At 46.6% G+C, this 22,692-nt stretch overlaps 2 protein-coding genes across 5 annotated transcripts; both read right to left on the bottom strand.

Annotated features, from left to right (window-relative positions):
- Positions 1–265: 265 nt before the first annotated feature.
- On the bottom strand, positions 266–17,003 carry si:ch73-366l1.5 (FILIA-N KH-like domain-containing protein). 3 transcript variants are annotated; one of them, XM_051073917.1, is made up of 6 exons: positions 16,578–17,001; positions 8,518–8,662; positions 7,960–8,451; positions 6,249–6,348; positions 4,180–4,237; positions 1,622–2,069 (listed from the first exon to the last, which is right to left on the bottom strand). In XM_051073917.1, the coding sequence occupies exons 1-5, from the start codon at positions 16,860–16,862 to the stop codon at positions 4,204–4,206; spliced, it is 1,056 nt and encodes a 351-aa protein (XP_050929874.1). In that variant the 5' UTR covers positions 16,863–17,001; the 3' UTR covers positions 1,622–2,069; positions 4,180–4,203. The 3 variants fall into 3 exon arrangements, with proteins under 3 accessions (XP_018530386.1, XP_050929874.1, XP_050929875.1); XM_018674870.2 differs by lacking the exons at positions 1,622–2,069; positions 4,180–4,237 and adding an exon at positions 266–1,161 and having other exon boundaries at positions 16,578–17,003; XM_051073918.1 differs by lacking the exon at positions 4,180–4,237 and having other exon boundaries at positions 16,578–16,999.
- A 258-nt stretch (positions 17,004–17,261) lies between these two features.
- On the bottom strand, positions 17,262–22,578 carry jmjd6 (jumonji domain containing 6, arginine demethylase and lysine hydroxylase). Of its 2 annotated transcripts, none has more exons than XM_051073916.1 (7): positions 22,137–22,578; positions 20,614–21,002; positions 20,243–20,529; positions 19,576–19,711; positions 19,357–19,495; positions 18,565–18,984; positions 17,262–17,514 (listed from the first exon to the last, which is right to left on the bottom strand). In XM_051073916.1, exons 1-6 carry the CDS (start codon positions 22,263–22,265, stop codon positions 18,853–18,855), a joined length of 1,212 nt encoding a protein of 403 aa, XP_050929873.1. In that variant the 5' UTR covers positions 22,266–22,578; the 3' UTR covers positions 17,262–17,514; positions 18,565–18,852. The 2 variants fall into 2 exon arrangements, with proteins under 2 accessions (XP_050929873.1, XP_018530382.1); XM_018674866.2 differs by having other exon boundaries at positions 18,764–18,984.
- Between the last annotated feature and the right edge of the window lie 114 nt (positions 22,579–22,692).

Genomic DNA, 22,692 nt, shown 5'->3' with positions numbered 1-22,692 from the left:
GGCGGGGTCAGGTGACCAGATATTTACAGCAAACAGACGGAGAAGTGTTTGCTCTGTGAAAAGATGTTTCTCAGATGAAGGACACGAACCCGTTTTTCCGGCGATGGAGGAAACCAAACCAGACGCACCTGTCGTGACGTCATTTTCGGGGCGGGGTCAGAGTCCGTGAAGAGAAGTGGAGGGTGAGATTTCTTTTCTTTTTCTTAATAAACCTTTATTCTACTCTAAAGTCAAAGCTCTGATGATTAAAACTACAGCGCAGGTGTTTTCTATTTCAATATTTATTATCATGAAAAACAAACAAACATAAAGTCATCACAGATTCATCAGACGTTAAATGAATAAAGCCTCTTTCATCTGTTTGATTCTCTAAAGTAAAAATCACACAGTCATTAAACATCAGCTACAGACCTGTTAGGAAACACTACGTTACCCAGAATGCAGCAGGTACAGTCTACAAACCCAGGTTAGTTTAGACTTCTTCTTTTAAACAGAAAATATGGAAGTTAAACTATTCTGAAAACAGTCGTAAAAGAGAGAGTCCAAATATAAAGATGGAGAAGAGAAAGAAAAAGTCTCATCATTCAGAGAGAATCAATAATATTTCATTCAATATATAACATGCGGTCGTTTCAGGAGGAGGCTGTAACATTATAAACAAAAAGTCTGATTATAGAATAAAGTCATCGTGTTGCTGTCGTGATGAGAAAAAGATTTTTTCTAAACTCTGCTTCCTGCTGCTGTTTGTTTGTTTCCTTCTTTCTTTAGAGCTTTCAGCTGTAAAGTTTCAGACCTCAGACCAGGGTCCAGGAAAAGATGGATCACCGTTCATTCTGATGAGAACAGGAAACAGGAAACACAGTCTGGATTCACTTCCTGTCTGAGTCTAACTCTGGTGAGGACGAGGCGTCTGTGTGAGCGTCTGAACGTCTCGTTCATCTACAGCATCTTACATTCAAGTTTTTGTGAGAGGTGGTGTTGCCATGGTAACATGACAGGACTCCCTGAGAGGACGGGCGGGCGGCCATGATGGCGTCAGGTGCGTCTCAGAGGGAGTAGAGCTTCAGCTGCTCCTCCATGTCTCCCTCCGTCACCTCTCCCAGCGCCTCCTGGTTCTCCCTCAGCAGGAGGAAGATGGCCGCCAGCTGCTCCTGTTGCACCCTGGGAAGTCGGACGACACAGACATGAGCACCCTGTTTACAACAGACTGATGTGTGTGTGTGTGTGTGTGTGTTTAGTCCCAGTCTGATCCAGGATCTGGACCACAGGACACCCCCGCAGGTTCTGAGTCCATCAGACAGGTGGTTTTAACCACACACCAAACATCAGGCATCACTCCCCAATGTCAGGGGCCTCCCCCTGCAGGACAGACCCACCACACCACCAGGCCTGCTCAGAAACATCTGGAGGAACATGACAAAGATCCAGTCTGATCCAGGATCTGTGAGACCACCAAAACAGCTGTGACCTGTCAGAGCGTGGACACTGGACCTCTGGAGGTTTGATCTGTTTTATTTCTTATTTTAGCTGTGAAGACGTTTGAAGCTGGGTGGAGAAGAACTGTTGTTTTAAAATGTGAATATTAAAATGAACTGATGAAAACACAATGAACAACATGAGCTCAGGTTTATTTCACACATTTATTTCATTTAACATTTAAACCAAACTCAGCAGGTTAATGTTACTGTTTTAACAGACTGAACTAAACTCAGGCTGAACTTCATCACATTTAGACGCTTTAATAGATTGAACCAAAACATCACACACACCTTCCTCTAACTACACACACTCTGTTTCTGTTCATCAGCACTTCCTCTTCAGGGTTTAAAGTTTCCCTTCACTTTAAAAAAGCAGATTCCTGAAGGCACTTTGGTGTAAAGACGTTTGCTATTCACAAGCAGCTCAAAGCAAAAAGAGTGAAGTACGATAAAGACGGCAGGTTTTTAACTCCCTACTGACTGCATAGCTGAAGGTTCCTCCTCCTCAGCGTCTTCACACATCAGCTGTAATAAAACAGAGAAGACGGAAGCTGAGGGAGCGTTCACTCTGCTGTGGATCATTCAGGAGCTCTGAAAGGAGAGAAAAACACGAGCAGGTCAGTTTCTGACTCAAAGAATCTCAGGGAAAATTTGATTTCTTAAGAAGCAAAACACAGTTTTAAAGAGTGTTTCTACTGCTCCAGCTTTCTATTGATGTTCATGTAAATGATCGCTAGGGACAAAAATTGCTAGACATCTCTATATATCTCTACCAGACTCCATAGAGAAAAACAGGGATTTAACCTAGGAGCTGCTGGAATACCACTGCCTCCATCTGTTAGTGTGTCTGTGTTAAACTAAGAGGATCTGACTCTTTAATGAGAAGCTCTGTCTCTGGAGGAATCCTGTCATCATGTTGTTGACTCTGTCAGTGCTGGTCTCATCATTTACACAAACAACATGGAGAATAAGACCCAGGTTCAGAAACACCTGAGTCTCTAACTCTGTTAAAGACGTTTCCTCATCATACTGATGAATGATGTTAGTGTGTGAGAGCAGGTTCAGATCTGAGCAGCAGCACTCACCGTTAGCTGTGGTGTTAGCGGGCAGCATGCAGGGTTAGAGCAGCACAGCTGGACACAGGCCGACAGACGTGACCCAGACTGGAGGAAATGACAGAAAGAGAAGCGAGCGCTCGGAGCTCAGCGACTGAAAACCACCACCAGAGCCAGAGCAGCTCGAGTCTGCTGCAGGACCCTGAACGCCTCAGGAGGAAACACAGACGACCTGAGACGCACTAATTAAACCACATGTGACTGATTCAGAGCTGTAGAGCTTTTTACTGAGTTTTTTTATTCTGATTCTCCATCATCTGTTTTTATCTAGAAGCTTCTTTAAATCTCTGTCACACTCTGAGAGTCACCTGGATGTTAGAGGTTTACTCAGACATGGACTGTGTAATGACCAGGTCTGTCCTGCAGGGGGCGCTCATTGACAATAAGAAGGACACACCAGCTTCCATCAGCTGTTACTAAAAACAATGAACTCATGTGTTTCAGCGTTAAAGGATCAGATGGATCGTCCTGTGTCTCAGTCAGACTGGAGCTGCAGACTCTGACGCTCTGATGGCTCAGAGCTGCACTGATATGAAATCCACTCCCTCTGAGTTCAGCTGAGGACGTCAGCGAGTTTGATTTCCAAATAAAATCACACATGAAAGAAAAACTCAGTTTAAATAATCCTGCATCTGAACAGTTTATACTGACTGACTCCAGCTGTTACTGTCTTTAGATACAGTGTTGAAGTAATCCAGTATTTTATAACTCAGTGTACAGACGTAACGTGGAACAGAGTACTGGATCTTTGAGTCAGGTGAAAGATCTGAGACCTCCAGCCTGTGAACCTGTTTGACAGCTGACACTCTGGTCTCAGCTCGGAGGAGGAGAGCGTCTGCTCTGTGTTTCCTATAGCTGAAGCTTCCTATAGGGTCTTTGTGTTTCCTGTATAGACGTCTTATCCCCTCTGAGCACACATGACCCACATCGGCCTCTGTTGTGTGATCTGGGTCGGACTGTGAGCGTGCACGCTGGACTTTTACTTCAGTAAGGAGCTCTGCACGATACCACTCACAGCATTTGACCTTATGGAGCCGACATGAGCAGAGTGTGACCTGCTCAGCGACTGTTCTCACACTGACCACTCCTTTCCTAACCCACCCAGCGGAGGTAGCTGTCCGCCCACCCAGAGTCTGGGTCTGCTCGAGGTTTTGCCTGGTGCTGCTCATGGTGGATCTGTTGGGTCTCTAATATAAGAGAACAGTTTCGCTGCTGTGTGTGACGTCTGACGTGATGTGGAGCTGTGTAAATCAAACTGAGCTGTTCAATAAAACATGATGTTAAAAATGCATGAAAATCAAAGGGGGGGGGGGGGGGCAGAGGGGGGTCAGTAGGGATAGACTGATGATTCATTATTTATCAGTATCCATCAGCAGAGAGATAATCCCTGACGTCATGTGATCGATCCAGGAAACAGAGTTGAAATATTTAAATCAGAACGTTCACAGGCTCCACTCTGGCTGTGTCCTGCTGCTTTCATCAGTCTATCCGAACCTGCGGGCTGTGGGGGGCTGGTTTACGGGGGGTGGAGGTTTGGGTGCAGCTGGGTGGAGGACAGGTTGTATTTAATAGAAACGTCGCCTTACCATCTCCTTCCTAACACAGGTGGATTACAGAGAGGTAAAATCTGACGTAAGCTCTATCCTGAAAAGATAAAGGTGGAGGCAGTCACACACTCTGCCGACTCACACACACACAGCCTTATCAGCTCTACACACACAACACACACTGGGTGTCACGCAGGGAAACACCTCTTCACCTGGAGATAAACTGATGGATTAACAGGGTGGAGGTTTCCTCTGTCGCTCCAAAGTGACCATGTCTGAGATTTTTTTATAATTTAGCAAAAGATATTGATTCGATATTCAAACATGAAGCGTGTGTGTGGAAGCAGACGTGTGCTGGGCCTTCATGCAGGTGAACAGTGTGAAGTGACTGTAACAGAGTCTGATCACAGCGAGGTGTGAATCTTTCTCTTCGCAGACGAGACGCTCACGTGTCAGATTCAAACTCTCTGACAGGTTGTTTGGTTCTTGAAGGACTGAGGTCTGGTGCTCAGTCTGGGTGACGGGCTCGGCTGCACTGGACTCAATAAAGCGTGGAGCTGTAGGGACGGACAGAGGCTCACCAGCTGAGGACAGAGTTTAGAGAAACTCACGCACGGGAGATGGAATGAGGAAGTTGGACGTTTGTCCCCGACACAGGAAACGTGAAGGGAAATAAAGTCAACGCACGACAAAGACTTTCCCTCCTCTGCTGCTGAAACACTCAGCAGACAACAACACAACAACACAACACAACACAACAACACAACACAAACAACACAACAACAATAACACAACAACACAACAACAAACAACAACAACACAACAACACAACACAACACACACACAAACAACACACACAACACAACACAACAACAACACAACAACAACAACAACAACAACAAACAACACACAACACACACAACACAACAAACACAACACAACACAACAATAACACACAACACAACAACACACAACACAACAATAACACAACAACACAACAACAACAACACAACAACACAACACAACACACACAACACAACACACACACAACACACACACAACAACACAACAACACAACACAACACACACACACACAACACACACAACAACAACAATAACACAACAACACACAACACACACAACAACTGACACACACTGACAACTGACTGACACTGACTGACTGACTGACACACTGACACTGACACTGACTGACACACTGACTGACTGACAACTGAACACTGACTGACACTGAACACTGACTGACTGAACTGACACTGACTGACTGACTGACTGACACTGACTGACACTGACTCACTGACTGACTGACTGACTACTGACTGACTGACTCACTGACTGACTGACCACTGACTGACTCACTGACTGACACTGACCTGACTGACTCACTGACTGACTCACTGACTCACTGACTGACTGCACTGACTGACTGACTGACTGACTCACTGACTGACTGACTCACTGACTGACTCACTGACTGACTGACTGACTCACTGACTGACTGACTGACTCACTGACTGACTGACTGACTCACTGACTGACTGACTCACTGACTGACTGACTCACTGACTGACTGACTGACTGACTCACTGACTCACTGACTGACTGACTGACTGACTCACTGACTCACTGACTGACTGACTGACTGACTGACTCACTGACTGACTGACTCACTGACTCACTGACTGACTCACTGACTGACTGACTCACTGACTGACTGAGGATTATATAACGTTCTCTATTCACTGAACCAGCAGTTAATCCACAGTCATCTCCAACATCAAACACTGATTCAGACTCATCAAAAACACGGACGAGGAAACCTGAGCTTCATCCTGAGAATCCCCACCTCACACACTCAACATCCACACGTCATCAACACTGAGTGTGTGAAGAAAACAGGTTCCTCAGCTGTGGATGATGAAGCTGGAAGCAGAGCTGAAGCCCCCCCCCCCCCCCCCCCCCCATGGCTGAGCAGGACTGTTTGCTTCTGTCTCCACATGCAGGATGAAAACACAGCAGGTGTGTGTGTGTGTGTGTGTGTGTTGGAACATGCTGGACGTCCTGCCGTATCATCAGCAGAGTGAACTGACCTCTGCTCCTCCTCGATCTCCTCCTTCGTCATCAGCGTCTCGAACTTGCTCTGTTTCTTACCGGGAGTGAACTTCACTTTATCTTCAGCTGCAGCCACGTCTGAAACAGCACATACAGCAGAGTCACTGCCTCCATTCCTCCACACCACCCTGCAGCCACTGATACAGCATTCAGAGGTTTTAAGAACAAATGCCAAAATATTTGCAGGTTCCAGTTTCTCATGAAGATTTGCTTTGTTTTATATCTCAGCTCTGGACGATGCTTAATAAAACCTGCATTAATCAGATATGAAAATAATCATCTGTTAATGACTGAGACAAAAAAACAAAACTTCTAAACTGTCCACATCAGTGTTTGTTTTTGCCACAGACAGCTTCTTATTAAAGAGGAAGATCCTTTAGTTTAACCAGAAACATCTCTATATATCTCTACCAGACTCCATTGATAAAAACAGGGATTTAACTCAGGAGCTGCTGGAATACCACTGCCTCCATCTGTTAGTGTGTCTGTGTTACTGTGTGGTACTTTTACTGCAGTAAAGTATCTGATTACTTCTTCCTCCACTGAAAGTCACACAGTAACACAGACACACTAACAGATGGAGGCAGTGGTAGATTAGTAACTCCCTTCTTCTGCTCGGTAAAATCCCTGTTTTTGTCAATGGAGTCTGGCACTGATACATAAGAGATGTTTGTGGTTATCTTTTGTACACCACACACACACCTGTTGGTCACCTGCTGTGTCACAGGTTGCAGGGACATAAAGCTGATTGTCAGTCTGGACAGCGGCTGTTGTTCAGGGGCAGCCAAGTGCTTTACTGCCTGTTCAAGATTAAGTATCATCCTCTTAAAGCAGATGGCTGCTCCACCTCCACACACACACACCACACACACACACACACACACACACACACACACACAGCTGGTACAGACTGGTCATCATGTGCGCTGCCTTCCTGTTTGAGGAGTGTGTTTCAGTGTGAATCAGCTGCAGGTCAGTTTTCTTCCTGAGCAGTGGTTAACCTCCTGGTCAGAGGATGAAACCATCAGACTGACTGGGTGTTTTCCTCTGAGCCTAAATCCATACACTCATCATTCAATACAACCTGTGTCTGTGTGTTGTAGCCTGACAGCTCTGCTCTGTTTCCTGCAGCTCAGCCGCTGACAGCAGCCTGTTCAACATTAGCCTCAGTGAGATGTCCTGCATCGCTCTGTCCTCAGCTCCAGCTGTAGAGTCACGTCACGCCTCCTGTTGCTGCCATGATCCTGCTCAACAGCTGCTCTTACATTTACAACTTATTCAAAAACATATCTAGTGCACAAATTGCTTTTATAGGGCAGCAACTAATTATTTTCATTATCAATTAATCTATTGATGACTGTGTTCGCTCACACTGACAAACGTCCGTCATGATGCTTTCAAATGTCTCGTTTTGACACTGAACAGAGAAAAGCAGCAAATCTTCATCAGCGGAGGATCTGGACCCACAGAGGGTCGAGCAGAAGAACTCATTACTGCAATGACTGATCGATGATCAACACAGCTTCTGACTGACTGATTTAATAATCGATCAATCGTCGCAGCTCATTGATTAACCTGTTTAATCTGAGAGATGTCTTGAGTCCTGGTCCACTGAGACCCAGTTCTACTGAGACTGGACCTGAGCAAACGAATATGACCGATCTGGTCTAGATAGAACAGCGGTCTTACCATTGTTGAGGACGGTCTCTGGTTCAGGTTCTGGTTTGGGCTTGGGTGACTCCTCTGGGACCGGTTCGGGGTTCAGCAGGCTGTCTTCTGTAGAACCAGGGACCAGCTCAGGTAAAGACTCCTCCACAACCTTCTCTGGTTCCGCCACAGGCTGCTGGACCACTTCAGGTACCGGTTCAGGCACCACAACAGACTCTGGTTCTGGGACTGCAGCTGGTTCTGGGACAGGTTCTGGGACTGCAGTTGGTTCTGGTACAGGTTCGGGTACTGATACTGGTTCTTGGACAGGTTCTGGTACTGATACTGGTTCTGGGACAGGTTCAGGCACTGATACTGGTTCTGGGACTGCAGCTGGTTCTGGTACAGGTTCGGGTACTGATACTGGCTCCGGCACAGGTTCTGGCTCTGGAGTAGGTTCTGGTACTGCAGCTACTTCTTGTACTGCAACTGGTTCTGGTACAGTCTCTGGTACTGTGACAGGTTCTGGTGCTGATACTGGTTCTGGAACAGGTTCTGGTTTCTTTACTGGTTCTGGTTTCTTTACTGGTTCTGGTGCTGGTACTGGTTCTGGGACAGGTTCTGGTGCTGATACTGGTTCTGGAACAGGTTCTGGTTTCTTTACTGGTTCTGGTGCTGATACTGGTTCTGGAACAGGTTCTGGTTTCCTTACTGGTTCTGGTGCTGATACTGGTTCTGGGACAGCCTGGAAAGACAAAAGGTTTTCAGACAGTGAGATGAAAGTGTAAAGTTACAGCGACAGTTGAACGGAGCAGCTGTTTGTTTTATCAGTTTGTTGTTGATAAAACCACATGACTGTCGGGTCCTGAAATAGAAGCCAAGTGTTTCCCAACAGACCTGATCCAGATTCTGAACCTTTACTGGTGAAACCACCCTGTGATTCTATAAAGTACGCTATGAAAACAGATGAAATTCCTGTGTTTGTCAAGGGATTCATCAACATCTCTATATATTAGAACCAGACTCCATTGACAAAAACAGGGATTTTACGGAGCAGAGCTGGAATAATCAACTGATACTTTAGGGTAGAAACAGCCTGCAGCACTGATCAGAGGAATAATCAATATATCATCAGTCAAACTGGATCATCTGTACATGCACATGTTGTTGACCTCTGACCTCTGACAGAGACTGTCCTGTGGATGACTACTGTCAGCAGCAGCTCCTCGTTGAGACTCAGCCGCCGCCTGCCGCTGACACCAGGACAAATAAAACTGCTCCTCAGTGTCGACCTGTCCTCTCCCCGCCACCTGACGACCCCCGCCCCCACCTCCCCCCACAGATGCACCTGTCCTTCTTCTCTGAAGTGCTGAGTTTGCAGAGTTTGAGATCTGAGCAGCAGATCTGGTTTCTCTGTCGGCCTCTGTGCTGCTTCACTGATTCACACTCACAATACATCTGCAGCTCAATGGACTTTAACTGAGCTTCATGCAACATTATAATATGAACCAATCAATTAATCATGAAAATAATCAGCTCATCCAGCTCCAACAGTAAAATGATGAGTACTTTTACTTTCTCTACATTCTCAGTGCAGTAGTCAGATTACTTTGACTTGAGTAACTGTTGTGGATACTGTATCTAAGCAGAAAGAGGCTGCAGTGCTCCTGTCCGGTCCCATCAGTCAAAACCAGCCTGGACCCGGACAGACGCCACAGTCCTGCTCCTGATGACTCACTACACTGACAACTGGTGGCATCAAGGGAGGGGGGGTATTAAAGTATTCCTGCCAGCCCGTCTGCTGCCCGCCTGGTCTCTTAATCCCTCGGCAGCCGGAAACACCGGGCCCTTCCTCTGCCTCTGAATTCCTGGGCTGTGAAACAGCAGAATAATCTGCACAGAGACGACTCTGAGTGTTCACAGTCACAGAGTCATTAACTCACATAATGAGTCAGCACGATGATCGAGTGTAGTCCTGCAGGAAACTAAGGCCCAGCTTTCACTGCTCACCTAAATTGGGCAAATATGTTTGTCGGGTGAGTGAGTCCCACATGAGATCATCCAGTGTGATGATGAAGTTCTGCTGTGAGGATGAATCAACTGAGGAGCATGAGAGGAAGCTATGGAAGACTGATTCTGCCAGGAAAATACTGTAAAAATACAACGGTGAGTCAAGATACAAGTTTAGAAAATATTAAACCACGACTGAGATTCCTGATCAAGATTATAACACAATGATTCAACACAGGAAGAAGCTAAATGTACATGATGGGTTCCTTTGAGATTATTAGACACTAAATCAACAGTATAAAATATCAAATGTTATTATGAGATAATAATTCAAGATTATAAAAGACTGTAAAGTTTATACACATGATCATCTTTAGTAAACCGTGTATTTATTACACTATGTCACTAAACCAACATAAAAACTAGGGATAAGTCAAATGTCATTTTAAAGGTCTGTGAGGATGAAGGAGCTCTGCCTCTCTGGATTAACCTCTGACCTCTGAGAGCATTTCCCAATCTGAAACATTACACTGAGTGCTCCTCTCATAAAAGCCATTCTAGCTGAGTAACAGGGCATCGGATCTGCTGGCATGTGGGGAATTTAGTGAACTACCTGAGCAGTGAGGACGAGGCAGGTCCAGGCGGTGGACGAGCCTGAGGCCAGCGAGCTGACAGAGCATCGCCAGAGACCGGATCAGACGACAGACAGACGACACGAGGCCCCGTTTTTACCAGAAGATAGTAAATAAAACAAAATGTAAAAATGTCACTCACTAATGATTCTGTGGCTCTTGTTTACTAGTCTTACACGCTAACTAATAAGTATTTAGTTAGCCAGACATGCTAACATTAGCTGCTTGGATTTGGAGGGATTTTGAAAAAAGACCTGAAGTTCCAAAGTGAAAATGTCTCTAACTACAGTGTGAACATGTGGAGAAAGGAAGCCGAAGACAAAGACAATGAGGTTGTAATCTCCAGATAATCTGTCTGTGGAAACTACTGCCAACCTCTACATCTGAGGAACCTAATTAGGGGTCTTCCCATGAGTTAATCACTGCAGGATACTGTGCTGAGGGATAAATACCAGTGGTGTAGTGGTTATGGTCGGGGGGGTAGGCTGGAATAGGCTGTTGTTGTGGCAGAGACCTTCCATCTCTGCCCTGGTTCTGCGTCCAAACACAGACTCATTGTTCTGCCTTATCTCCTCTTCAGCTCTCTGACGCCGCCTCCATTTAGAAAACAGACAACCGGACACTCGCACTCTGTTCTCTGCAGGGAAATGTCTGCAGGCCTGTCTCAGAGCTGCAGAGGCACACGCCAGGTGTAAGAGATGGACGGTGCTGCCTTCAGGGTCCATCACGCTCAGGCTGTTTTAACACAGTAGAGTAGGATTATTGAGGACTAACACTGGTCTCTGGTTGGTTTTCTTCTACCTCTCAGGTTGTGACTGTGATTGTTACAGTAAGTCATCACAGAGGAGAAACTGCCTTTGAATCCTCTGCTGTGTCTTTTTCTTTCTCTCACTGTAAATCTGTCTGTTCACAGCCGTGAATCTCTGCCCAGCTGCAGCACGGCCACAAAAGACCAAAACATGCCAGGATCTGAGGGCCGGGCAGCCGCTCTCTGCAATCACCACAGAGGAGGAATTAGCTGTGATGTTGTGATATGAAGCCATTGTTTTCTCCTGGATTTGATGGCCAGCCAACGGCTCTGTGGAGCAGAGGTGTACTGAGCCAGACCAGAGCAGACCAGGCCTCAGAGGCAGAAACAGGGCCGGGCCAGGGGGGAAATACCAGCAGAGGTATGTCAGACTGCAGAGGAGGTCCAACGAGAACACAGCTCAGACTGGCTACTGTTCACAGTCTGATAAAACCTAAAGAGATGAGAGGTCAGTGAACGCCATCAGAGACCACACGCCCATCAGATGATTCAGTCCTCTGTTTAGAGGACAACTGACTGATGAGATGAGTTAAAGCCAGAGGACGTGTGTCAGACATGACAAATAAAGTTTAGAGCCACCACAAAAATCTACAAACATACAACGAATAAACACTGGTAAATAACCACAATAACATGATAGGGTGACAGACCTGGAAACTGACACGTTATGACAGAACTAAAAAAGGTCTCAAAGTTTTGAAAATAAAATAAACAATTAAAAAAGTGATGATGTGTTTCTGTGGTCCAGTTCTGAAGTTAGTTATTCTTTCATAGTGTTTTGGATTATTCCAGAAAATAAACAGTGAGCAGCTAAAGTTTCTGATCCTTCAGGTTTAGTTGATCAGATAATCCTCACAGATGAAGTAGTCTCATTTAGACACTCGTTAGCAACCGCCTTTTTTAAGACACGTAAAAGCTTCAAACATCAGGAGTGGGGGATTTACTGACCCATTTTATGTCGGAGAATAAAACCTGAAAATGTCTTGAGCTTGTGTTAAAACCACAGACCTTATTTCAGACATTTAACCAGAAACACACTGACAACAGGAAGAGCTAACATGCTAACATGCTAACTGACTTCCTGGTTTTAGGATCAGTCCTGCAGGACTCTATTATGTCATATAACAAATTTGGAGTCACAATGTAAAAACTTCAGGATGATGAGAGTCATTTGGAAGCACTGGAACTGAACTGAATTTTAGGGGGTTGGGGGTTTGTTCTGTTTTGGTTCTCATAAACTCTTGGACCGGCCCTGAGGTGTTAAACATGACAGAGGAACGTACAGATGTGTCTCCACCTCTGTGCTGGACAGAGAACAGCTGGCTCTAACTCCACCTTCCTCCCTCAGACCTGATGATGTGAGCACACTCACATCTCCATATATGGAGAGCTGCAACACAGTTTGTAATTTTCAAAGAATGAGGAGGGAGAAGAAACATTCAACAGGTCTGACGACACCTGATGAATCTGACCTGTCTACACAGTTCAAACACAGTCCTCTGTTTTCATGTTTTAAACCAAACCAGCTGATTCTGTACAGTGAAAAACATCCATATCAGTTAGAATAAAACCAGTTCAGTGCATCAGTCTGAGTCTGAACTGCACCTTTATCCTCTTTTACCTTATATAGGCTGCAGTGTGGGTGGAGGTGGAGTCGCTGCAGTTGGTAACTCTAGAACAAGGATCAGTACAACATGCTAAGCACATAAATGTCAAAGAGCCAGATCGGGCTCTGACTGTGACGACAGAGACGCATGGAGCGGCTGCAGGGCTGTAAACCTGCAAAGAGGAAGCTGCACCGGTCTGAAAACAACCTGAGAACCACAGGAACATGGAGGGAAACAAACAGGACAAACACTGCAGCCTGGAAAAGACTGAGGTTACAGAGGAAATAAAGTCCAACTGAAGAAACAGAAACTTGTGTATAATAAAACATGGAAAACCTTTAAATGGTGGCTCCATCCACCGGTTTTTATGCACATTCTTGTCTGAATGTGTTTCCACAAACAACGACATGAGAAAAACATCAGATCTGTGTGGAGAGATGAGGAGACTGAACCTTCCTCACATTAACACATGGAACTGGATCAAATCCTCTTTGATGGTTTAATGAGTGTGTTTGTGAATGTGTTTTCCTTCTCAGTTTCTTTCACTGATTTTCTCTTAATTTGGTTTAAATGTGAAGGAAACTTCCTCCTGTTCTGTCAGTTTACATGTTAAATGGAATAAAGTGAAATAAAAATGGAGAAGGTCCTGTTCCTATTAACTGTGGGACGGTGACGTCGCTGCTGTGAAGCTACACGAGTTCTGTTCGACTCTTTGACTCCCACAGTCGTAAAAGACAGAGGCCAAAACAACAAGACTCGCTGTGTCTCACAGACACACAGGCCTCCTTTATGTGGCAGAAGAAAACTGTAAAATATCCCATGATGCAGTGCGGCAGCTGTGAGTCAGACAGCTGAGGAGTAAACTGTGTGTGTTGGATAAGGTTATCAGTGGAGACGAGGGCGAGGCCCAAGACTGAGAGCTGCTCAGTGACACTCAGCCACAAGATTGATGTCCATGATACTTTTACAGCAGAGAGAACAGCAGGTTTATATTTGGCTCAGACCAACGTGTCAGATGAGTTTGTCCAGTTTGACATGCTGCGGACCTACCTTAAGGTTACCGTTGGTCATTAAGAGGTGGTACAGTATCCACTGATCAGCCACAACACTGAACCACTGAAGTGAATATCATTAATCATTTCGTTACTTTCCATTGTTCTGCTGGGAACCTTGTCTCCTTCATTCATCTGGATGTTACTTTGACTCGTACCACCACCTAAACATTGCTGGAGGAGGAATCCATGGAAACAGGGTCCTCCCCCAGCAGGACAGTGAGCCCAAGGTGTTGACCTGGTCTGGTCTCCAGCCGACACGGTGCCTGGAGTTCTTACTCCGTGGCGTCCGTCCAGACACTCCACCATGAAGGCCTGACTGATGGAGGCTGCTGAGATGGTCATCCTTCAGACAGGTTCTCCTTCTCTGAAGCTCTGAGACCGTTTGATTCTTTGTCTCCTCAATGACCAAGGTCCTTCTTGCTCAGTTACTGAGTTTGGACAGACGGCCAACCCTAACCCTAAGACGAGTCCTGGTGGTTCCAAACTTCTTCCATTTCATAGTTACTGAGCTCTGAGCTCCTGGAAATGGTTGAATGACTTTGCCCTGATCTGCTTTGCCACAGTTTTATCACAGAGGTCTGCAGAGTTCCTCAGACTCTGTGGCTTGGGTTGTTAGCTAGCATGAATCATGGGACTACAGTTTGGAGATGCAGCAAAGGTTCATAATACTTTGGTAAATGACAAATTTCAGTTTCTGATTTTTAATACAACACGTCCTGTGTTTCTGTGTGAAGATACACTGAGGAAATCATTCAAAGAAAACTCTGAAATGTGACTTTACAGTGAAGTAAAGATACTTGTGGAACCAGTTCTGCCTCCTCAGCTCTGCAGCCCAGCGTGGTGTTGAGTCTGAATCAGCAGGATGAAATAACACAGAGCAGACTTCCCAGTTATCAAACATCACATGAACCGGTGTGAAGGCGACACACCCACCTCCACCTCTCCCTGCAGCACCAGAGTCCATTTCAGACATGTGACACCACAAATATAGATGTAAATATAGGATTCATGTTTGGCACCAAATATAGCCGGTCAGTCTGTCGCATGTTATAGCAGCGGTGGGCACATTCTTCAGGCTTTTTAAAGGCCTCAGCTCGAGACGGAAAAAGGTCAAAAAGATCCAAGAAACGAGGGTCGACGTGGAGAAAGACCTCTGGAGACTAACCCTGTCCAGAGAGAGGTGTCTGTACCGCTGCAACAAAAACCTGATTTGCATGTTGGTGTAAAACCACAGCAACATTAGCAGACATTCAAATGGTTCAGGCGAAAACACAGCCTGGTCTGTGGATGGTCCACGCTCCTAAAAACTCATCAACACTTCTATAAAGGCTCCACACTGTGTGAACAAGCAAATCATCCAGTCATCAGCTGCTGAGCGAGGCAGAGACGGTGACTGTGTTTGGGCATCGGCCAAACGTCAACCAATGTGAGTCCAAAACCCTGTGATCAAACTGATAAAGTCCAGGAAGTTAATTCTCTAGAGGACGCTGGTTCAAACTGTCCGACTCCTGATGAGGACAATTAACGATGTGGAGGATGTAAACGCAGCAGGAGCTCGACTCTAAGCTGATAACACGGTGACCCAGCAGCTCTAATAATCAATCAGACTGGATCAACAGCCGCCGTCCCAGTTTATCCCCCAGCGAGTCTGATCTGTGATCAATGACCCACAGCTTTAGACAGAAATCTGATGCAGTAACTACAGGAATCATGTGATAATCCACCACGGCTCAGATACATCAGTCAATTCATGAACACTGAACCTGACACAGTTTAACCCTGAGGACGACAAGATCAGCCAGAAAAACAAATGAATCTCCTGCATGATGTTATCCTGAAGACCATGAGATGCAGCTGAAAGTCAGAGAGGTGACCTCACCTTAATGGACAGAAAGTGCACCTGCAACACTTTACTGTCATTAACAGATATTCTCTGGTGTCCGTTTCTCTAATGTAGTAATGGTAGTAAACCTGAGTCTCTGTCTGAAGACGTCAGCTCCGACTCTCAGGTTCAGTTTTTCTAACATTTAACTGTAAAAATAATCCACAAATAATCAGTGAGGATAAACATCTGACCTACAGCTCATTCAGGGACATCCCTGACGAATATTAGTCGTATAAATACTTAAAGTGAGAGTATTTCAGTATCAGTGCTGCTGTCTGTGTGTAACAGTTGAATTATTATTACTTTAAGATGCAGCACAAAGACCAGGCTGTGCTGAGATGAATCAGCTGATTCATTTTTTGATCAATCAATTCATGGTTTGATGTGAATCTCAGAAACATTTTCATGTGGAGAAAAGCCTCAAGCCTCATCAGCAAGTTATGACGACACCTGGAACATCTGAGAAAAGCTTCATCGATTCATCGATCGGTGTACAGAAAAATAATCACTGATCAGTTTGATATTTAGAAATAAAAAGTTTGGTCACAGATCAGGGTTGTGTTTTATTCCTTTAACAAACTGCACTGCACAATAAACCCCTGTAGTATTAAAACTTTCCTTCGATCAATACATTTGTATTGGTTTGTAATCGATCGATCTTACCTTCACTTGTGAGTCCGGGACGTCCTGGACCTTCTCAGCGGCTCCGATGTCCTCCACAGCCGGAGCTGGAGGCTCTGGCCGCGGGGAGGCTTCAGGCTCGGGTCGGAGCTGCTCTCCCAGAGCTCTGGACGGAGGGACGTCGTCTCCGTAGCCGACTTTAGGCTTCTTGTTCCCGGCTGAGGAGGAGGAGGCGTCGGGCTTCTTGCTGAGGAGCGAAGAAGCGAAATAAATGGCAACGACGGTGAAGAGGATGGCGGGGATGATGACGGCCGGGTCCAGGTCCATGGTGGAGGTTCACTGAGGGAAAAGGTGAGACGCTCAGAGTGTGTGTCCACGCGTGTGTGTGTGTGTGTTGGAGAGGAGGACGGTGTGTGTTGGTCAGGCTGCAGTCACACACACACTGAGCCGCATCCCGCCTCTACACACACTCTAACCTCAACAGCTGAGCGGACACAGTGAGGGGGGGGCTGCATCCGCTTTGGTTTCAAATTAAAAGCCGCTGCAGGAGATACATATGCTGCCAGCTGGTTTTCAGAATAAAATACCGTTTGTGTTTGTGTTGACTAAAATATATACACACCCTCTGTGTGTTCATTAAAGGACGACTATGTTTTCAGTGTAAATGATGAACATGGGTCAGTTTTCACTGTAGTTCTGAAGGAAACATGAGATGACACTGACACGTTTCGAGTCATAGAAAAGATTTTATTCACCAACAAAATGAAATTCATCACATCCGGGTCTCTCTGAGCGCCGAGGCTCCTCGTCCTCACTTCATCATCATCTAACCTGCGCAGGAGATTCAGCATCCACACGAACGTTCAGCGAACCTCGGCCCGGACGACGGGGAGGAGAAAACCTTCGAGCGGAGACAGAGACCTTCACCGGAAAGGCAGACGGAAGGCACCGTGTGACCGACCTCAGACCGACGTAGTGCCTTTGATTGAGTTTGAAACGACAGATAAAAACACCAAACAGCAGAAACACAACCTCCCCCACAGTCAGTCACACCAACAACACACTGTATAGGCACTTTAAGTCTAAAGCCACAGATTAACTGCACAGGAACAGCGATTCATCAACTTCACTACTGATTCTTAAAGGATTCAGTTTCAGAGAAGCTGCTCTGACTCTGCGACTCTTTTCTAAAGCTGAAACACCATCAGATCTCTGCTCTGAGCTTCTCTACTGGGAGATGTCTGCTCTCACTAACACACAGCGCCCTCTGCTGGCCTTCACTCCAACTGCCAGGAAAACCAGTGTGACTCAGCATCTGCAGCATGTGGCACGAAGCAGGCAGCGCTTCACACACACACACTCAATGCTTCTCCATGTCTGTGTGTGTGTGTGTGTGTAATGTCATTAAGGCTGGCTAACTAAAGTGACGCCGTCAGTTTCCACAGCAGATACACGAGCCAGGCTGAAGTTAGACCAGGACCTCCAGGTCCACAGCTGAGTGCAGATGAAGACGGAGCTCATCAGCAGTACTGATCCTGATGAATGAGACCATCAGCCTCCACACACACTGACATTGACCTGGCTGATCTTCCATGTTCGTGGTGTAAATGATGTTAAAGTGCTGACAGCAGTGTTCATATATTCACTCACATTCCTGTTGATGTCATTCGTTAATGTGATGTGAGCTGGACACAGATCAGAATAAAAATGGATGATTAGTGTGAGTAAATAAAGCAGATTGAAGAGTTTCTAAAATCTAAAAGGCTTTTTGCTCAGGTGAATTCAGTGACGTGGTGGATGATGTCCACAGCCTGCTGTTACTGCTCATTAACACCAGCTGGCTGCTGTGAACCCAGAGGCCCAGGTGATATTTGTCTGCTGATGAAGCCTGAACCGTGTGTTTATCTCTGACTGATGAGCAACAAATTTAGCTTCTAGAAAATATCTGATCCCTGTTTCAGCTCAAGCTCAGAGTCTGAAAGCTCCAACGAGTCCCCAGTGTCCCCCCCCCCCCCCCCCCAAACCTCACCGTCTGTTACTCCACCTCCTCCTCTCTCCACGTCCTCACACTACAGAAGCTACAGAGACAAACAGATATCGATTGGTGTTGAAAAGCACAGTGGTGGCAGGTGTCCAGCAGGCCCACGCCCCAGTCCACCCTCCGCCTTTATCTACACCTCTCCTCTCAGCGGCAGCCATCTTGTCTCTGATGGCAGCCACTCTTTTACCTAGACTAGACGAGAAGCAGCTGGAGTTGTGGGTCTGTTTGTGGGTACAGGAGTGATGGCGAGGGAGGCGGCGGGGGTGGAGGTGGAGGTCACCGTGACGAGCTCCTCTCCTTGCTGACGCAGTCGTCCTGGCTGCTGGTGTCTCCGTTGGCGGTCATCCCGCAGGTGCGTCTCTTCTTCCTGCGGTGGGACATGGCGTCGCCCTCAGAGCCGGACTCTGCCTGCAGGGACACGGTGTTCAGACGCCGTTACATCACGTGAACAGGTGTCAGGTTACAGAGAGGCAGGGATCGCTCACATGTTAGACCTGTCTGCAGCTCTAACCACTGATCCTGAGCCTAACAGGGTCAGACTCTATCACAGCATCATTCATTACACTGAATAACTGTGGGTTAAATAACGTTTGTTATTTCGTCTCCGTGACGTCCTCATGTGAATGATTTCACTGCTTTCTCAAAGCTCAGCTCCCACAAGTCCACTATCAAATCCAAGATCAGGGTCTTAGCTTTAACGACCTCCTCCTCTGAAAACATCTGACTGCAGACAGACTGAATGAAGTGTGTGTGTGTGTGTGTGTGTGTTTTAACACGTACGTCAGAGTCGGAGTCAGACGAGCTGGAGGATGACGATGATGAAGAGTCACTGGAGCTGTCTGATGCGATGCCCGTCGACTCCTGCAGGTCCACTTTGTCTGCGAGCGCTGCCAGGTCGGGCCTCTCCTGCTTCAGGATGCTGCCACAACAACACACACAGTCACAACACACACACACACACACCCATCGCCCCCCTGATTTATTCAGACCAGTCCTTACCGGTACCACTTCCTGGACAGTTTGGGTCGTCCTCGGACAGTCTTGTGCCACACGATGGGGAAGTTGGTCGTGCTGGCAAAGTTCTGGGTGACGGCGATCGTGGTGTCCAGGTTGAGGACGACGTGCCACCACCCACCTGCCGACACACAGCTAGTTACCATTAACACATGGATGGCTGCAAATCTAACACACTCTGTTACTGCCCAGGCTTCAATATCAGATCCTGAGGCACGAATAAAACAACATCAGCCAGCTCCACCCTCCATCAGCTGCAGGGTGAAGCCGACTGTCGACTCAGAGAGGAAGTGATTCTGCCTGAAGATAAACTTCCTTAACGATCGAACCATATCAAACAGTAAAACGAGCTGCTGACTCCTGACCGACACGACGTGTCCTACACTCCTCCTGTCTGTGCTCTAATCTGCACAGTCAGACTGGTGAAGTCTAAATCCTGGACCACCAGCCAACAGGCAGCTGAGGGTTTAATCCATCAGCATCACCCTCAGAGTCCAGGACCACGTGTTCCTCACAGTCTGAACTGTCAGAGGAGCTCACACCTCGAAGGGAACCAGTCTGCTTTCTGATTGGCTGGTTTGGAAAAGAGAACAAACACAGGACAGACTCAGATCAGGACTCAAGATTCTGAAGAGGATGTTTCTCCACTGACCAGGCACAAAAACAGTCTCCCCGGGTTTCTGGAGGATCTCCAGCGGTGCGAACTCTGGAGGCCAGTTGGGCTGCTGCGTGCGGGGATAGACCACGTTGAACCAGGTGATAGCCTCGTCCTGCTGGTTGCCTCCGTCCTCTCTGGTCACCTTGATCAGCTCTCGGGGGGTGTTGGTGGGGAACAGGCACCACCTCTTGTGACCCTGAACCAGGGCGTTCCAGGCGCTGGTGCCCAGCGGGTCGATGTGGATGCCGGTGCCGGAGCGAGCCGGGCCCATCACGAACCACCTGCAGCAGAGACCAGATGAGAGGGTGAAGCAGGTGACACTGAACTCAACCATTCTACAGACTGATAAAATAAGAAGGTCAAACCTGTACGGAGGTCTGCGTTTCTCTCCTGCAAACTGGAACAGGTCGTCGGTGAAGAAGACCGGGACCTGGTAGTCCTCCAGCAGCTTCCGGCGTTTGGCGTGTTCACCGTAGCTGCTGTCGAAGATGTAGAGCGGGCTGTCGTCCCTGGTGCTCTCCAGGTACTCCACGTAGTACTTCATCTTCATCTTCACAGAGTATCCGTCGTTGTCCTCCCCGCACTTGAACTTCTGGTTGCGGTATTTGCGTTTGAGGCGCTCCAGAGTCCATTTCTCTCGGGCGGGCCAGTTCTCCTGGCAGTTCAGGAGGACAACGGGTTTGTAGGGGCGCTCGAAGCGCTGGATGAACTCTTCAGGGCTGATGTGGAGGGCGTCCACACGCTCTACGTTGTCCTGTAACACAGCATATATCAGTGTATTGTACGGTGCTTTCTCCTCTGTCCATGAGGAGAAAAGACTTTAAACCTGTTGAACATTTAAAGCCTCCATCTTTGTTAGGAGCAGAGCTGTAACTTCAACCTCCTGTGTTTTTCTCTTTCTAAAATCATTAAACACAAAGAAACTGAGACTGGGTACAAACACACTGCTGTTTTAAAGAAAGCAGGTCAGTGCAGTGATAAACTGCTGTGTTCTCTTTCATAACCTGAGGGCACACCCACACTGAGTAACCAACACTAACTGTGGCTATTACTCAACTCACTCGGCCTGTCGGCTGGTTTTAATATTCCACTGCAGCTCTGTCCTGAGGTCAGCGAACAGGCTGACCTCAGGACAGTCAGGTGTCAGCATGAACACTGAGGCTGGTTTTTATGACATTATTTCCTGTTCAAACTGGATATAAACAAACACCTTCAGAGTGAGTGATGGAGCATGAAACCCACAGTCCTTATCTGAAGTCAATGTGAGCAATTCACAGAATTATTTTATTAATCTGAAGTGAGAGGAAGTAAATACGACTCCTGCAGCAACAGACAACAAAACACAATCTTCAGATTAATACACTGCCCATTTTTATTTCAGGAACCTCACAGGAGTAAATCAGCATTAGACTAAATGTAGTGCAGTAAAACTACAAGACTTGCCTCTGAAATCTGGGAGTAGCATAGTACCTCAAACATGTACTGGAGTACAGCAGCTGAGTACATGTATTTCTTTACTTTCCACCACTTGTTATCATAACTTTAAACTATAAATACTCAATTCAGAACAAATCCTCTAATAAATGATGATGTATAATATCAGTGCATGTGTGTGTCAGTAGTTTAAATCAGCCCCACTTTAATTAGTTACAACACAGACAATCAATCCTTTAATGTAAATACTTGTGTACTTTTACTTTAGTTGGATTTTAATGTAGTATTTTATCTTCAGTGTGATAAAGCAGGAATCAGTTTGCTGGGCTCAGATGAAATTAACCGGGTCACAGAATTTTCTGTAACACCGGCTCCACACCGCCTCGGTGTCTACGTGACAAGCTGCACTCCTGCCGAAGCCGCTGTTAGCTTAGCATGCTAGGTTGACAGTTACCTTCACGGTGCGGTGTGACAGGTCGAAAGTCTCATGATAGCCGTGTTTTATCCAGTCTAATGAATCCTTCAGCTCGGGTCTGGCGCTCCGTTTCGCCTCTTTAATCCTCTTCTTACTCTTATGGTTCATTCCTCCTTCCTGGTTTTATCGCTGCTCAGCTAGCTATCGAGCTAACCCGGGGCTGTCACACAAACACATTCACTAGCCTGCGCTGGTAGCCGGCTAGCTGCGCTGCTCCCACACCCTCAGCTTTCACTTTAATAAGACAACAAACCCAAAAGTCGGTTAATGTGTTGAGCTCGTCCCCAAATCTATAATCACTGAAATGAGAACACTCTAAATTTCTGCCTGGTGTTATAATTTCATAAACAGCTAAAACCTCAGGAGCGGCTAGCTACCTGGCGACACAATGCTTTTGCAACTGACTGACGTAATTAGCACCCGCCCCTGTAGCAGGTTAGAAAGCTAATTGGCTACAGCGTCTACGAAAGCAAAACACTGATTGGTTGAGGAGTAGAATAAGCCTTCCCGCCAGGCATATACATGGATTTGATTG

The sequence above is a fragment of the Lates calcarifer genome, linkage group LG11 (assembly GCF_001640805.2).
Source record: "Lates calcarifer isolate ASB-BC8 linkage group LG11, TLL_Latcal_v3, whole genome shotgun sequence".
Lineage (NCBI taxonomy): Eukaryota > Metazoa > Chordata > Actinopteri > Centropomidae > Lates > Lates calcarifer.
The sequence above is the reverse complement of the archived record's forward strand: the minus strand, read 5'-3'. Positions and strand labels throughout refer to the sequence as shown.

Bases quoted from the DNA above. Each gene is read 5' to 3' on its own strand.
- jmjd6 (XM_051073916.1), bottom strand. From the start codon at position 22,265: ATGAACCATAAGAGTAAGAAGAGGATTAAAGAGGCGAAACGGAGCGCC. The intron at 20,530-20,613 runs GTTTGACCTTCT...TCTCTGCTGCAG, and splicing joins AAACGCAGACCTCCGTACAG to GTGGTTCGTGATGGGCCCGG. The intron at 19,496-19,575 runs GTAAGGACTGGT...TTGTTGTGGCAG, and splicing joins CTGTCCAGGAAGTGGTACCG to CATCCTGAAGCAGGAGAGGC.
- si:ch73-366l1.5 (XM_018674870.2), bottom strand. From the start codon at position 16,862: ATGGACCTGGACCCGGCCGTCATCATCCCCGCCATCCTCTTCACCGTC. The intron at 6,349-7,959 runs GTAAGACCGCTG...GTGCTGTTTCAG, and splicing joins AGAGACCGTCCTCAACAATG to ACGTGGCTGCAGCTGAAGAT. The intron at 1,162-6,248 runs GTCAGTTCACTC...CCGACTTCCCAG, and splicing joins GAGATCGAGGAGGAGCAGAG to GGTGCAACAGGAGCAGCTGG.